This window comes from Nomascus leucogenys, chromosome 3 (genome assembly GCF_006542625.1).
Source record: "Nomascus leucogenys isolate Asia chromosome 3, Asia_NLE_v1, whole genome shotgun sequence".
NCBI classification, from domain to species: Eukaryota; Metazoa; Chordata; class Mammalia; order Primates; family Hylobatidae; genus Nomascus; species Nomascus leucogenys.
Genome location: NC_044383.1, coordinates 133,344,883 through 133,361,584, shown reverse-complemented (window position 1 = coordinate 133,361,584; position 16,702 = coordinate 133,344,883). Strand labels below are relative to the sequence as shown.

Genomic DNA, 16,702 nt, shown 5'->3' with positions numbered 1-16,702 from the left:
TATTTAAATAGCTGTTTTCATATACATGTCATGAGATGAATCTAAGTAATGAGTACAGTGTTTTAGACACAGAATGTTTTAATAAGCTCTTTTAAAAATGAACACAAAAACTCCCAATGATTTTACAAAGAACAAACATGCCAAGGCATAAATGACTTACTTAAAAGAGAAGAACGTAGTTTTTTCATAGATTCAGAATATAAGCTAGAAAGGCCGCACATGCAAGAAGTCACAATCAGCACACCTTAGTGAAGCAATGAAAAGCGGAAGAAGTAAAAGGAGACAAAAATACTAGAATGGTATGGTTGGGACAACAATCTCTGCTGAAGATATTACATGACAAAATGATCACATTCAAACAAAAATGGAAAAACAAAACTTTGAAAAGAAAAATTCAATCATCAAGCCAAAGTAATAAAAAGGTCTATATCCCCTCATTTTTTTCCCCCATGAATTGTAAAATTTGCAGTATTAGTTAATAATGTACCAAACACAACAGAAAAATGATTTGCAGAATGAATTTTAATTGAGAGGGGACTGAGTTAGGAAGTACAGACCAGAGCTTCCCAAACGGTGTTTCAATACACACTGGTATTCTGCAAATGAGTTACGCATGCCCCAAAGAGGTTGCCCTCAATCTCTGGTCCAGCTGGGCAGGACAGGCCCTGGGGAAACTGGATCCTGCAGGCCAGTTACAACTGGAAGTCTCATTAGTGTACCCTGTGTGCCATATATCAGATGCCATCTTTCTGTGTGTGTCATGAAATTAAAAAAAGGGCAAGAAGTACTGGTATATATAGCTAAGTATACATGTGTACCTTGAAGTATTATGGTAGAACATTTAAAATTAAGACTAATTACCTAGCAAACATAAAAGAACTCTATAAAGAGAATTCTCAATGAGTGTGGGCTTACATTTAATCAAAGCTATCTGACAATGGTATATTTTCAAAGAAATAAAATTTACTTTTGCATTTTCCTTTTTTTCCCACATGGGAATGATTCCTTTGAATTAAATGGTTTAAACAATAAATCATTGGTCTTACAAACACCAAACAATGAAAAGGAGCAAAAACTTAGAAAGTAACTTTTTTTATATAATAATTATACAAATATTCCTGTCATCATATTTTAGCTGAAAAGTTTGATCCTGTGGTTCTTTCTCAATGTGCAGTAAAATCCTAGAATATTAAAAAGAAAAGCAGGCTGGGTGTCATGCCTCACGCCTGTAATCCCAGTACTTTGGGAGGCTGAGGCAGGTGATCGCTTGAGTCCAGGTGTTTGACATCAGCCTGGGCAACATGACAAAACTCCATCTGTACAAAAAATACAAAAAATCAGCTGAGTGTGGTGGCATGTGCCTATGGTCCCAGCTACTCAGAGGGCTCAGGTGGGAGGATCACCTGAGCCCAAGAGGTCAAGGCTGCAGTGAAGGCACTACTGCACACCAGTCTGGGTGACAGAGTGAGACCCTGTCTCAAAAAAAAAAAAGCAAAACCACAACTATAGAAAACAAAAATAAGACTCACACCTTTTGCTAGTTTTTGGCAGTTTATATATACAGACTAAATCAGGCAAGCTATTTACCTAAATATAATACTTATATTCACAAAAGTAAGCCAGCATTTATAGAAATCCTAAAGCTCAGGATTTTCTTTTCTTTTTACCTCCTGAAGGCTGTCGAGATTTACGAGGAGATCGGGGTTCTCTCCGATAAGGATCATTAGAGCCATATAATTCAATAGTGCCCAGGTTGAGCAGCACTGCTTTCTGGAGGTAGTCAACCATAGCAATGCCATTGCAATTGCCAAAAACCACCCTGGGAATAGGAAAATAACAAACATTTTAGCACAAACAAATAATTCCAAGAAAATGTACTACAGTCTATAAGGCTGAAGAAAGCAGCATGGTGGGTCTTTCAGAAAATTCTTTGAAACAAAAGACAACTATAGGAACTGAAATACAGGTTACATATGCCTACTCATGGAACTGTTTAGATCTTCTGCAGACATTATTTAATATCACTAAATCAATCAACTGTATTACTTATAAAAATATTTGGCATAGGAGTTGAAACTTGATCAGAGATATAAATCTCTCACATCTCGCAATGCAGCATCTATTTTTCTACGTTGGGGGCATTTTGAGCTCTTCATGGGTGGGAGACATTCCCTTCTATTAGGCAAGTAGGAGATTATACTTTGGGGTAAGTTTTGGTAATCATTCAAGTCAAGAATAAAAAGTAGAAAGCATACATCTTGGAGGCCCTTTGGGGTGTTCTAAATACCTTCTCAATTATGAGTCAGGAACTATAAACCAATCGATTATGAATAAAGGAAATTTATTCTTTTAAGATCTTTTAAGCCAGGAATGGAAAACTGACACGTATAGAGAGCTATACAACTAAGTAAAAGAGGACACGTAAGCACCATGGTTACTTAAGATTGTATGGCACATCTAATGAGGAAAAGCTTCAACTCAGTTCCAGCTGAAGCTGCCATGCAGAAACACGGACACAGCCACATAATCAGATTTTTAAGTTGGAGCTCTAAGTATGGATTTATATAGTCTTGGTAACTAATTAAAATTCTAAAAATACACAGAAAGGGCCAAACAAAATACAACTGTAAGCCTAGTGAGGTCTGTAATAGATTGATTTGCAACTTCCTTTGAAACTTTCTACTGGTTCTTTTTCTCATTTCCTATGTTTTCTTTATGGTTGTGGAAAATAAATATTTAAAAGAAGAAAGTTTGTGCTCTTACATTGTGTGGCAGCAAATAAAAGATATGAAAGAAGACTATCTCAGACTGTAGCCAGTGTTAGTTTGATGTACAGTTGTCTCTTGGTTTCTTCAGAAGCTTGGTTCCAGGACCCCCACAGATACTAAAATCTGTGGATGTTCAAGTCCTCAATACAAAATGGCATAAAATTTGCATGTAACCAATGTACAGTCTCCCATATACTTTAAATCATCTTGAGATTATTTAATTATACCTAATACAATGGAAATGCTATATAAATAGTTTTTATATTGTATTTAAAATTTTTTTTTAATTGTTGTTTTTTTTTGGTTATATTTTCTGAATATTTTTCATCTGCAGTTGGTTGAATCCATGGATAGAATAGGTGGATACAGAGGGCTAACTGTACAGCTGCAAGAGACAGAGTAGGTGGTGGGAGCTACCAGCAAGAAAAAAAAAATGAATGAGTCCCTAGGGCTAGCATCAAGCAAGGAGACAATGAACTACACATGATAAATAGCTCTGGGACTGAACAGTTAGGAAGCAGTTTCTTACACTGCAGTGTTGATTTCTGAAACAAGAAAATAACAAATGCTTTATAAGTCTATCATATTTTAATAAAAATATGTATAATTAACACTATATGGCTGAAGGCACGAATTGATAAATAAAACAAGTATACTATAGTATAGATGAATATTATTGTCATGCTTTTACAATTTATACAAGTTAATTGGAAGTAGAAAAATTACACAACTACACTTCAACATTTACAAAAATCAGTTTTATAACACAGTTTTCTGGATTCATATTGTTAGATTTCCATTATAGTAATTATTAATAAGAAAATTATTTCTGGGAGTATATTTAGGAGAGGATATACTGACTTTAAAACTTCATCACAAATAATTTATTGGTCCATGAGGCATTTAACTTTACATCAGGAAATAGTGCATGCATACCCAAAGTAAGTTATTCAGAATAAAATTATGTTCCAAATAAACAGTGAATTTGGTCTGAAATTAAAGTTATAGAATGCCTTTTTAGGTGACGATATAACAAAGACCATACTTTCTATTTTTAGAAACAAAATGACATATGGAATACCATGAAGAGACTTAGAAAAAAAACATAACTTATACTTACAGTCCATAGGAAGAATTGACTGCCAGGCTGGTTATTTGTTGTGGTGGTTCTCCACTCACCCAAACCAACTGAATAACTAGTTCTGTCTGATAACCTGGAGACTGTTTAAGTGGTGAGTTTTTAACTCTAAAATAAAAGAAAACATGGTCTCTTTAAACCATTTTCAACTATTGGCCTATATGATTATAAATAACTTTTTATATGAAACGATACTAGATACTTAAATATATAAAAATCAGAATCCTGTTATCTAGAAGCATTTAACCTAGTTGGAGGGACTAAGTACGTAATTAACAAAAATAACTCATATGCAAACTCTACATATAAAGTGGGGGAGGACGGACAGCAGGGGTGAAGAAAAAGAAGAGAAAATAAGAAGTGAGGAGGAAGAAGAGGGAGAAAGGAAAGAAGGCAGGGAGGGCTGGGGAGAAAGATGAAGAGAAGCGGCAGTCCAGGGATTAAGAGGAGAAAAAAAAATCAAGTTAGAAAAAAATGTAAGTCAGAAAAGCAGGTTAGAAACGGCTGGGCGCAGTGGCTCACGCCTGTAATCCCAGCACTTTGGGAAGCCGAGAAGGGCGGATCACCTGAGGTCAGGAGTTCAAGACCATCCTGGTCAACATGGTGAAACTCTGTCTCTACCAAAAATACAAAAATTAGCCTGGCGTGGTGGCATGTGCCTGTAGTCCCAGCTACTCTGAAGGCTGAGGCAGGAGAATCGCTTGAACCCGGGAGGCAGAAGTTGCAGTGAGCCGAGATCACGCCATTGCACTCCAGCCTGGGCAACAACAGCGAAACTCTGTCTCAAAAAACAAACAAACAAACAAACAAAAACTTAAAAACATGAAGTAACAAAACGAAAACTGTCCAAAAACAAGTTAAAAAAATGAGTTAAAACAAATATGAGCAACTGATCTGTGTGTGTGTGTGCCTACTTTGACTATAAAACAAATCTATCTTGACTTTGAGGTGACAGTATTTTTGATCACAGAGACTCTTTTTTAATAATTGCTGGATAATGCTACAAAAAATGCTCTTGCAGAACACACTCAGACAGAAAACCCATGTTCAAAGATTGGTAAGTGTTAAGTTTGGCCACAGTGGTAGGAGTGTGTAGTAAAAGTGAGAAGACAGCAAGACAGGCCAGGGCCAGACTTTAGAGGGTCTTCAGGTCCTGTCCACAAAGGTTTGATGTTGGTAGAAAGAACTCTCAGCAAGCTGGACTTTAAGTACTGATTCTGTTACTCGCCAGCTGTCTTTTCACCTAGAAAGTGGGACTATTACTACCTAGTCACAATGTGAGGAAATTGTGACTGCCTATGAAAACTACTTTGTAGATGGTCAAATTAGACAAAGGTAATATATTTTCATTATTAAAGAATTAAGACAGGCCGGGTGCAGTGGCTCACACCTATAATCAGAGCACTTTGGGAGGCTGAGGTGGGCAGATCATTTAAGGTCAAGAGTTCGAGACCAGCCTGGCCAACATGGCGAAACCCCGTCTCTACTAAAATTACAAAAATTACCCGGGTGTGGTGGCAAGCGCCTGTAATCCCAGCTACTTGGGAGGCTGAGGCAGGAGAATCGCCTGAACCTGGGAGGCGGAGGTTGCAGTGGGCTGAGATGGCACCACTGCACTCCAGCCTGGGCGACAGAGTGAGATCTCCTTCTCAAAAAAAAAAAAAAGAAGAAGAATTAAAAGCCAGTGAAGGTTGATAAGAAATATTTGGGGAAGATTAATTTGGTGAACACAGGTAAGACGAAGTAGAACAGGGACACCAGTTGGGAAGTTCATGTGATTCTGATGTGAAACAAGAAAAAGGGAGATTGAAACACATTAATGGAGTAAGAATAGACAAGGCTTTACATTTCAGGAAGGCAGAAACCTTGCAGCTATTAATACTTTTAACACTGGCACAAAAGAGGTACTCAATATTTACTGTATGAATTGGAGGTTGAGTAGAGGCAGGGTAGAGGAAGAAAAGAAGACACAGTGAACGTACAATCATAGAAGGAAGGGAGGGAGGGAGGGATAAAGAGGTAGTTTTAGGAGACTATGGGGTTAAGTTTGAGATGATGGTAAAGAACTACAAGTGAAATTAATCAGCAGGTAGTCAAATCTATTCCCAAACCTCATGAATAGTTAAGTCCATGCTGAACTAAACTTGTCATTAGGATTTTAGAAAGGAAGAGTCAAAGAGGGGTTTAAAAGAGTGTGAGACCTTCTGAAACAATACCTGCTATACTTGTACCAGAAAACTTCAAGTGTACTTGAAAGACATTTTTAAAAAAAAAAAATGTGAACAATTTTAGTGTGTGACTGCTTTTATTGTAAAAAACTCTACTATGACTTTAAGTTAAAAACATTTTTGATTGTACAACTCTTTGCCTAGTAATTGCTGTAGCAAAACATATGCAAAGCCTCGTTACTTCAGCAATTCTTAAGGCTTCTGCCTTGAAATGACAGTGTGTGAAAGAACAGCAGGAAGACTACTCAATGTTGAATTTCCTGCCACCAAACTCAGAGGTAAGAACCCTTCTGAATCATTTAGTTAGTACTTCTAATGAGGAAGACCATGGCACCTCATGTTTTGATGACATACATGCTAGGAAACAGCAAAAGTTGTTCAGACTTCAGGGTAAATGTGAATCACTGAGGGCACTGCTTATATGAATTGATCTATAGTTCACTTCTGGCTGGTCAAGGTTTGCAAGGCAATGCATTCAGAACTCCACACTGGCTGATGCAAAATTTCTGAATTATTCTCAGGGAAATACCCACTAAGCAGCTACAGCTCTCCATCTCAAGCGACAGAGTAGCAACTGAGGCATTTCATTTCTTCCCAGAGTCAGCCTTGACACAGGAGTAGACTGAAGGGTCTGAGTGGTCTATCTTCTCTATGAATTAGGTATAGAAGGTAAGGGTCAAGGAAGTTTCCTCCGTCCCTCTGGCATATTAAATGTTCACAACAAATTCTCAAGAGCAGAACCAGGCATTCCAGGGATAATTTTAGAAGTGCATATATGGGCACATTTAAGATTTAAGTGACCAGGACACACAGAACTCATGGATTTCTTATTTAAGTTAGTATAAGGAAACAAAAAAAGTTCTTAAGTAAAAATAAAAAGGCAGCCAAACATGATGCAAAATGGTAAAGCATGAGAAACCTAAGCCAAGAAATGAAAGCAGGTAAGTTACATTTTAAAAATATGAAATGGGAAGAGGGTGTTATGCTTTATTCTAAATGGTTATGGTATCATTTTAATTTTTTTAATATATTCAAGTTAATTTGTTTACTTTTTAAGGAAAAAGTTTTATAAAGAGCTCCATAATTTGTACAAATGTATTTTAAATGTTAAAGTGATGTGTAGAGCCTCACAGTTTCAAAATGATTGTTTGAGCAAGTACCTTGCAAAAGGACAATAAAAATAATTCAAAAACATAAAATTTCATTGCTAAAAGAAACAAGTCAAACAGCTGCCTTTTCTTCTTTACCTCTTTTTTTAAGAGACAGAATCTCACTCTGTCACCCTGGCTGGAGTGCAGCTATGATCATAGCTCACTGTGACCTTGAACTCCTGGGCTCAGGCAATCCTCCCACTTCAGCTTACAGGTGATGTCGCCATGCCTGGCTAATTTTTTAAAAAGCTTTATTATAGAGATGGTGTCTTACTATGTTATCCAGACTGGTCTTGAACTCCTGGTCTCAATCAATCCCCTTCCTTGGTCTTAAACAGCTGCTTTTAAAATGTTTCTTCAAACAAACCAATTGTGTACAAAGGCATTTTATATGAAAAAAGCCTCAATATTAATTATATTTTAACATCAATTTTTGTTATACTTCTTACTTTAAGAAACTGGCCCCTAGGACTGTGGACTAAAACAATGTGAAGTTAATAAATATCTGCATTTATTTGAAGACTATTAAAAGAAAAAAATGAGGTATAAGTTGTTTGTGATTTTTAAAAAATTACTAATATATAGATTTTAGACAAAAATGTCCAAAACTTGTACTTTATGTCTTTCACTAGCTTATACAATATTCTACTAAAAGATTAGTTATCTCTCTCATGACTGTATCCAAAAATTGGTCCTTTAGTAAGGTAATACTAGAGAATTATTATTACTAAATTAATTTTAAGATAATGGCTGAAGAAAAGGAAATAGTTATCATGCAGTCCCTATGTTTACAATCTTCCCATGCGTTCTTGTTCTTGGGTTTTCTCTAAAACCCAGAAAAAGGATCAAAATAACCATAACTGTACCAATAGAGCCATTACTTTATGATATTTTTTACTATGATTTGTTTATATTTCTAATTTTAAAAATCAATACTTAAAATTTTAAGTAATGTTATAATTTAAATGTATAACTTGATGTAACAATATATAACATTATCTATTAAAGTTAGAATTTGTATTTATGTGACCAGCCAAACCACCCCCCACCGCTGCCAAAAACAAAAATCAGGCATGTGTGCGCGCACACACACACACACACACACACACATATACACACACTCAAATTAGCAGGACTGCTTCTCCACATCTGTTGTATTTTCTTGAGTGTCAGTGGAACTCCTGGGCTTCTCTCTACCCTCTAACTCTATCCCAGGAATAGTACAGTCTCTATGTAGCTGGTAAATACGGAAATAATTAATGTAGCCCTCTCATTTTCCTCTCAACCTGTGTTCATTTGGGAGCAAGTCTGCCCAGGGGATGCATTTTCTTTTCTGCTGCTGCAAAGACAGTGTTCTTAATACTGCCATGACCGGGAGGATAAGGCTATCTCTGTATACAGGTCAGTCAGTACCGGGAAACCTACCTGGCTCTTGTGCTAGTTGGCATCTTTACCTTTAACAATAATTAAGGTGATATTTTTAGTCACCATCTGAAATTATTTTATTTCTTAATGTGTTAAGAATACAGATGGGGGCCAGACACAGTGGCTAACATCTGTAATCCCAGCACTTTCGGAGGCCGAGGCAGGCAGATTGCCTCCAAGTTTGAGATCAGCCTGGGTAACATGCCGAAAACCCATCTCTGTAAAAAAATACAAAATTAGCTGCGCATGGTGGTGTGCGCTTGTAGTACCAGCTACACGGGAAGCTGAGTTGGGAGGACTGATTGAGCCCAGGAGGTCGTGGCTGCAGTGAGCTGTGATCACGCCACTGTACTCCAGCATGGGCAACACAGCGAGACCCTGTCTCTTTAAAAAAAAAAAAAAAAAAAAAAAAAAAAAAAGAATCCAGATAGGTAAAGAGAAGTACAACTACTGGGCTCCTTCATAGATTCTAGTAAGCAATTACAGGTGACAGGACTCTGGCTGAATCTCCTATGTGTGTCTTTAAAGTCTGAACTGCTTCAAAGTTCCATCCATTTTATAAAACATACTGACAGGGCAGTTTACCTCTATCTGACACCAAATACTACTTCCAAAAAGAACTGTCCCTTAAAACATCAACAGTCTCAAGATAAAATGAATTTATAAAGTTTTATTATAGCTTTATTATACATGAGGTTAGTTGTTATAAAGTTTTATTATACATGAGGTTAGTGTACAAAAAACCAAAATAGAAGAAAAATTATTAAAGTAACTCAAAACAATGTAATTGCCTTATGCATCACTTGTCATATGCTCAAAGGTCTAAAGGACAGCTGTCATATTTTACTATTCATCTAGTGTTTTACTATCAGTGGTAATTTTAATACTGCAATTTTGTACTTACTTTTGTTAACAGATAAATAATATTAAATGGAATAATTCCAGGCTAATCAAATTATAGGAGAAGAGTGGTTTGGGTAAGAGACTTAAAATTATTTATTTACATTATACAGTAATGTAAAAACTCAATGAAAAATAAAAGAGTTTTAATGACTGTTTTTAAAAAACAACTCCCCCATTTTTTTTAGCTCTTGTTAACGGGTGGTCTACTATAACAATATACTGCTTATTAAAAATAATGTTACAAACATTTCTAAAGATCATATTTTGGTCTGTTATCCTGTGAGGGCAAGTAGTACTCAAAGCAAGTCTAGAACATCTTGACAGAAATTAAGGATGGTCACAAAAGTTCTGAGGTGGTGTTAAAAAGACACAAATACTAACTTAAAAGAAGCTCCCTCTAGAAAACTGTGACAAAATCACGTTAAGTTGATTAAATACAGTAAGTTAAAACAAATTGCCTATAAAAAATGCCTAGGGTTCCACAGTTATATTCAAAAGGAAAAAAAATCAAATCACAGTCACTAGTTATTTTAGGATTCAGAAAAAACTGTTAGGATGTTATTGTGCGTATATCCCAGGATTGGCAAAGTGTATCCATGCACAAAAGACAACAATTAATGCCAACAACAAAAAGGACTCTCCTCACATATATCATTAATGGATTGGCTAATGAGACTCTCTGTCTACTGGGACAGAGAGTAAGATGGTTACATCAGCTTAAAAGGAATTCCTATATTAAGTGACATTCTATTAAATAATTACAGAAGATTAATAGTGTGCCGTGACATTCCATCACAAGTATGAAAAGTCCTCCCAAACAAGAAAGATGGCCATACCATAATCTCAGGTCCATGAACAATGAAGAAAACTCATAATTGCAGAACTAAGTCAGTATTACCTTTAAAATGGATTTGGGTACTGTTGCACTCTGCATTTTGGTTTGCTGGTTTTAACAGCTGCTGCTGGTTGCTGCCTTAATTATTATCTTTGTTTCGTCAGTAAAAAAACTGGAAAAAAAGGCCTTTCTAAGAACAGAGGACAAAGACTCACCTATCAGGCCGGCCTTTAACTTTAACCTAGAAAGCCAAGGTAAGAGGTCTTGTCACTCTGGTCCAAACAGTACTGCTTCTCCTATCGGTACTGTTTCCTCTGACCTATCTTGTCATGAGAAAGCAGTGCATTGATGGTGTTTTTTCTTCAGGTAGGAAAAGAATTTAATGTTTTATACTGCTGGATCTCTGGCCACAAGCCTAAGAACACTTGGAGGCATAAGAAATTATGAAGTACAAATTAAATAAATTATTCTAATTCTGTTGAAGATAATGTATATTTATATGGAATTGTTATTTTGTTAAAATGTCACTTCAGTAGTTGAAAACACTGTTTCAGAAATATAGAAATATGTTACAAAAAATGCCCCAAAGACAAATTGTACTACGTATGTCAAAAAATAAAATTTAACAAAGGGCTTGGGAAAAAAACATTAAAATCAGAAACAAGGGCATTAACGGAACATTTACAATTTTAAGTATAAAGTAGTATTGAAGAAGTAATAACAGGGAAAAGTGTAGAATTCTGTATTCCCAAGTCTCGTTCTAGTTAAACATGTGCTAGAACTACAGTTATAAGTGTGTATATTTTAGTATAGGTATGAGAGAGAGAGAGAGGAGAGAAAGAAAAACTTGATACCTTTCTGAGAAATGTAGCTGCTTAACCTCAATGGGTATATACTGTTTGGATCAGAGGTTCTCATCCTTGGCACTATTGATGTTTTGAGCTGGGTAATTCTTTGTTGTGTGCACTGCCTTGTCCATTGTAGAATACTTAACATCATCCCTGGCCTCTACCCACTAAGTGTCAATAGCATCTCCCTTCCTCATGTTGTGTCTACTAAAAACATCTCCAAATGTCCCCTAGGGAACAAAATCATATGCAAATGAGAGCCACTGGCTTAGAATACATAACCTTCAATTTCTGTAAACATATAATTTTCTAAAACTCTGTATGTTTAAAATGATTGTAATATAAAAAAATCTATCTGTTTTATCTTTGGTGTGAGTGCATTATTCATTACACAGACATTCTTCCCAGCAATTATTTATCTACCAGTAGAAGAGACTCAAGCAGATTAAAGTAAAATAGTGCAAAGCCTGGTCCTTTTAATAAATGCAAATTATTTCTCTTACTTACCACCCTCTCTACCTTGAACCTAGTACATACACTCTGGCTTTTGCCCTCTACCAATCTACTGAATCTCTGAGTGCTACCAGAACCACCTTTCCGTCATTATCCTAGTTGAATTCTTTGTAAATATACTACTAATCACATAGTCTTCATATAATTTTTCAATGATTTTAACTCCTTACTCATTGTTTTATTTCTCTGCCTCTATCATTTAAACCACTCAATAATAAAAATTGGACAGAAAAAATAAAACTTTATCCAATTTATCCCTGTATAAAAGCAAGATATATTTAAATTTAGGATGCAACAATAAAAGGTTTTAAATAAAGATATGGTGGTGCTAGTGAAGATTCAGAAAAAGAAAATGATTAGAAAATAACTGAGTCTTAAAGACTTAAAAAAACAGAATTTTCAGAGTCATAGGAAGCAGTCGGAACATAAATCCAAGCTACATATAAATCAAGACTAAAAACACTGACGGATTTAGAAGACTGAGTGATATATACAGGTTAGATCCTTGCTGCTTTACGAGAATGTTTGGAGATTAAGCTTTAATATTTTAAGGATAATATCATGAAATGCAATCATATTCCTCCTGATGTCATAGAAAAATGAGTTGGACTAACCATAGCAAAACATAGGAAGAACCATTCTTATGCCATTTTGCTGTATCAAAAGAAAACGTTACCATAGCTCTACTAATGCTTACAATTTATATAAATTAAAGGATAATATCCAAAACTCCTCTGTAGTTTTCTATAACTTACTTTAAACAAGGTACATTATCACGAAGCCCATCAGATGAACTGCTACTGGTAGATGGATGAGACTGAGGAGGGATGGGCTGAGGGTTGGACCCTCCCACAGGTGTTGGCAAAGGTGGTGGCTGCTCACCCTCTGGAGTTTCCACATCATTTATCTCATATAATAATCGAACTTCAAGCATCTGTTGTAAAAGTAAGGTAGTTTACTTACTCCTAATAATTATTGCTCATTTTATCACAATGTATACACACATACACACACACACACTCTACATAAACTTCAGTGGCAAGAAGATTTTTAAAGGTAAAAATTTAGCAAGATTTCAAAAAGTAAGGATTTAGCAAGAAAGAAAATGTTCTTGATTCAGGGAGTACACACACAAACGTGCATTATGATTTTAGAATGTATAGTACTCGTGTTAATATCAAATTAGAGTATACTCATATTCATATTAGCTTTCCTTAAAGGAAACATATCCTATACTTAAGGATTTAAATAATCAGTGAAAATATATGCAAAAAATGCTGTTTTTTTACAAAAGAGAGATAATAATGTAAATACTAAGGTGTTTTCAAAAGTTCTGCACAAAACTGACTGCAAAAATTCTTCCAAATCATCCACAAATTTAAAAATGTGGATGAAAATAACTTGACCATGAAAATAACTAAGACGTTATTACCGGAATGACTTCTGTGATTACTTCCTGCTTGCTGAATCTATAAATAATGACATGAGCTGAAACTCCAGCTATGCACAGCATTCTACTTTCTGGACACCAGGAGATGATCTGAATGGCATATGGATCTTCATCTACAATGTCTGTGTTTGGCCTGTCATCTTTATTTCTTGACTTTTCAAATACTTTAGATGTCTTTAGCTTATATAATACTTGTAGAGTTACTGGAAAAAAGATAATATATGTCAGATACTTTAATACAAAATGATCAAACATAAGGTAACATTTAATCACTCATACTATGTATAGAAAATGGTCCATATTTAACTACATCATATTTTCATTTCTCAATTTACATTAGTCTATTAAACATTTAGATAATATATTCTTTGTTCTCATTGACCAAACAAGAGTGTGCTCATTGTATTCATGAAGAAAAATCTATTATCACAATGGATTTTAGGTAACCTTAAAAAAATGAGTAATAAAAACATTTTGGAAAAATAATGTGTAAATACATGAAAATAATAAACAACACAGTTTGCTTCCTAAAATGATTTTCTATGTATCTTCTCTAGAAAAGATACAGTACCACTTTAATTAAACATTCCTACATGAGGAAACACAACATATCCTGAGTTAACTGGATTCCAATTGAATGCTTGCCATGTTGTGTTTTGCAAACATTAATCATAAAAGGCATTATTTCCTTTTGTGCTACCATGTAACCATCAGATTTATTTCACAAAGACAACATGAACGTTAGTGATACAAATTTAGAGTCAGACATTAAAATTATTCCAGAAATTTCTGTTGATTTGGAACACATTCCCACTTCCCCTAACTCTGACTTAGGAAGAGAAGGTTTGAAGAAATTTTGACAAAAAGTTGAATACTTGTGTTGCCAATTATTCTTGATTTACTAATATTAAAACTATATTAAAAATTCTAAACTCATGTATTTAATAAATCAAGCATTAAATTTATAACCTCTGCATTTCAAATATTGGTTATGCAATTATTATAAAACAGGATGTATAAAAGCAGTGATTGTGTAACATATAACAAATAATGAATATTAAAAATACTTACTTGCAGAAGCATCCCAGAACTTAACTGACCCATCAGCATGCCTAAGAAAAGCAATGTTAAGAATGTGATGAATAAAATTACAGTTCTTCCTTCTTTAAATGGGTACTGCTATTAAAAAGTCACCAAAATGAGTAAAAAGGTAAAAAAAATCAGGGTAAACTGGCAGGTTCTTAAGAATAACATTTCTTATTATATTACGACATCAAGGAAAGCTCTACCTGCCCAATAAGTTAAAATTCATGTAGTCTCAATCAATTATATTTAGCTATTATAGATTTACTTGATGAAGACGTACTTTTACTTACCCTGTAATAATTATTTCTGGGTAACTTTGAGCACCCAAGCCCCAATTACCTCCGTTGATGGGCCATTCCTATAAAAAAAGATCACTGTATAAAGCAACTTGCAAGCATACTACATACTTCCGTGTGTGTGTGTGTGTGTGTGTGTATAAATAATCCAGTGAAAAACATATTTTGCTTGCAAAAATAATTTTTAATCTATTTTCTACAGAAAAGGTATCAATGTTATCAAATACTCCAAGGTGATAAATATAGAATAAATAAGAAATAAAACATTAAATACTGAAGCTCATGTTCAATACCTTTTTGCTGTAACCTTGACGTTTCTGTCTAGCTCCAACAGAATAAAGTGCAGGAATAAGGTCCACAGGACAATCAGCAAAATATTCGCAACATGTAACAGGGGACTCATGTATACTCAAAGGGTAGGGATTTTCAAATATAGGATATCTTTAACAACAGAAAAAGAAAAGTATTTATTAATTTAATGAATTATACCATATGATTAATACAAAAATAAAAACTTTAAAAAAGTACATTCTATCATAGAGATTAAATTGATTTAATTTTTGTAAATATACTTAAAAATGGAAGTCTTTTATAATGAAAATTGCTCAATTAGAATAGTAAACAGGCTCTAGTTGCAACTACATACCATATGCCATACACTACACTAAGTGCTTTAAATATAAACATCTCATTTACTTCTTGAACCAAACTTACAATGTAGGCATTTTACTGAAGAACAAAGGCTTACAGAGAATAATGTGTCAAAAGCATGCCTGCTAGCAAATGGTGGAATAACACATACCTCATCCGTATGTCAGCAGAGCTAACAAATGTTCAATTCTTTTTCTCTCCATAAACACGATACCTAGTCCAATATTTAATTCAGAATATTTTCTTGTTTTGGTAATAATCCATAATAAAATTCTACATTAAATGTTTTCTAGATATGAAGTTATTTTATTAAATAAAGCAAAAAATGCTTTTAAAAATCATGAAATTAAAGTAGAATCCTATCTAAATATAAAATATTTCTTTTCTCATTTTAAAGTCCTTAGAATGAGAATAGTCTGGAACACCAGAAACTGGCTAAAAAATTTAAAAAGTGCAAAGTGGCTAATTTGCAAAAATTAGATCAGTCTACTACTGACAATTTTTTAAAACAGAAGAGAGGAATTTCCAAATAGTCCCTTAGAGACTGCAAAATGAACCCAACTATCACCACTCCCACCTCCAGGACCAAACACAAACAACATGCATTCATAAAATGACAAAACAGCAAGCAACTTTCTTCTCTTTATAACACACATTATTTCCTTAGCTCAGTGATTCTATTATTACCAAACATTTAACTGATACTATTGCTAAGTAAAATGCCTAGTCACAGGTTACTTGCATAGTATTTTCTTTGACTTAAATGTATCTCAGTACAGACCACATGTGAAAAGTCTCAATTATCTGAAAAACTTGCCTAAGGGAAAAAAATAAAAGAAAATCATATTAAGTTATTCTAGGACTATTATACAGAAATAATATTTTCAAATTATCTTGTTATTTTGAAAAGACTGCTCACAACTGATTAGTAAAAGTAGCAGGTACTAAAGTAAATTTAGAATTGCCTAAACATCAGGTAAATGATACTGTTCATTTACTTCAGGGTCACCCAACCTCAGTACTATCCACATTTTGGACCAGATAACGTTTTACTGTGGGGAACTGTCCTGTGCACTGTGGATGTTTTGCAGCATCTCTGTCTTCTACCCACTAGATGCCAGTAGCAACACCCTCAAACACACTGAAAAGGTTTCCACAGAGATCGCCATATATTCTCTGGGCGGGAGAAGGGTGGGGCTGGGGGCGGGGAATGCAAAAATCACCCTTGATTGAGAAACACTGAAAACACTGAATGAGTAAACTCAATTAAAAACCATACTTAATGATTCTTCTCCAAAGATAAATAATACAACGTGCTTCCATTCAAATAATTTGTAAGTAAACATTATCATCTATGATCCAAAAAGAAGAATATGGCAAATACCATGAAAAGTTACAAAGAAGCTATGG

At 34.6% G+C, this 16,702-nt stretch overlaps 1 protein-coding gene across 3 annotated transcripts in view; it reads right to left on the bottom strand.

The window, feature by feature from the left end:
• Positions 1–16,702, bottom strand: part of STXBP5 (syntaxin binding protein 5) — a 184,727-nt gene that overhangs the window by 56,993 nt on the left and 111,032 nt on the right. For all 3 annotated transcript variants that reach the window (XR_004029379.1, XM_003255850.4, XM_003255849.4), the window contains exons 12-18: positions 14,935–15,082; positions 14,636–14,703; positions 14,331–14,371; positions 13,242–13,462; positions 12,565–12,743; positions 3,889–4,014; positions 1,668–1,819 (exon numbers count right to left, since the gene is read on the bottom strand). Coding sequence is in view for 2 of the 3 variants with exons in the window: in XM_003255850.4 (XP_003255898.1) it covers positions 1,668–1,819; positions 3,889–4,014; positions 12,565–12,743; positions 13,242–13,462; positions 14,331–14,371; positions 14,636–14,703; positions 14,935–15,082 (935 nt within the window). In the remaining variant the exon portion in view is untranslated. The remainder of the gene's footprint in view (positions 1–1,667; positions 1,820–3,888; positions 4,015–12,564; positions 12,744–13,241; positions 13,463–14,330; positions 14,372–14,635; positions 14,704–14,934; positions 15,083–16,702) is intronic.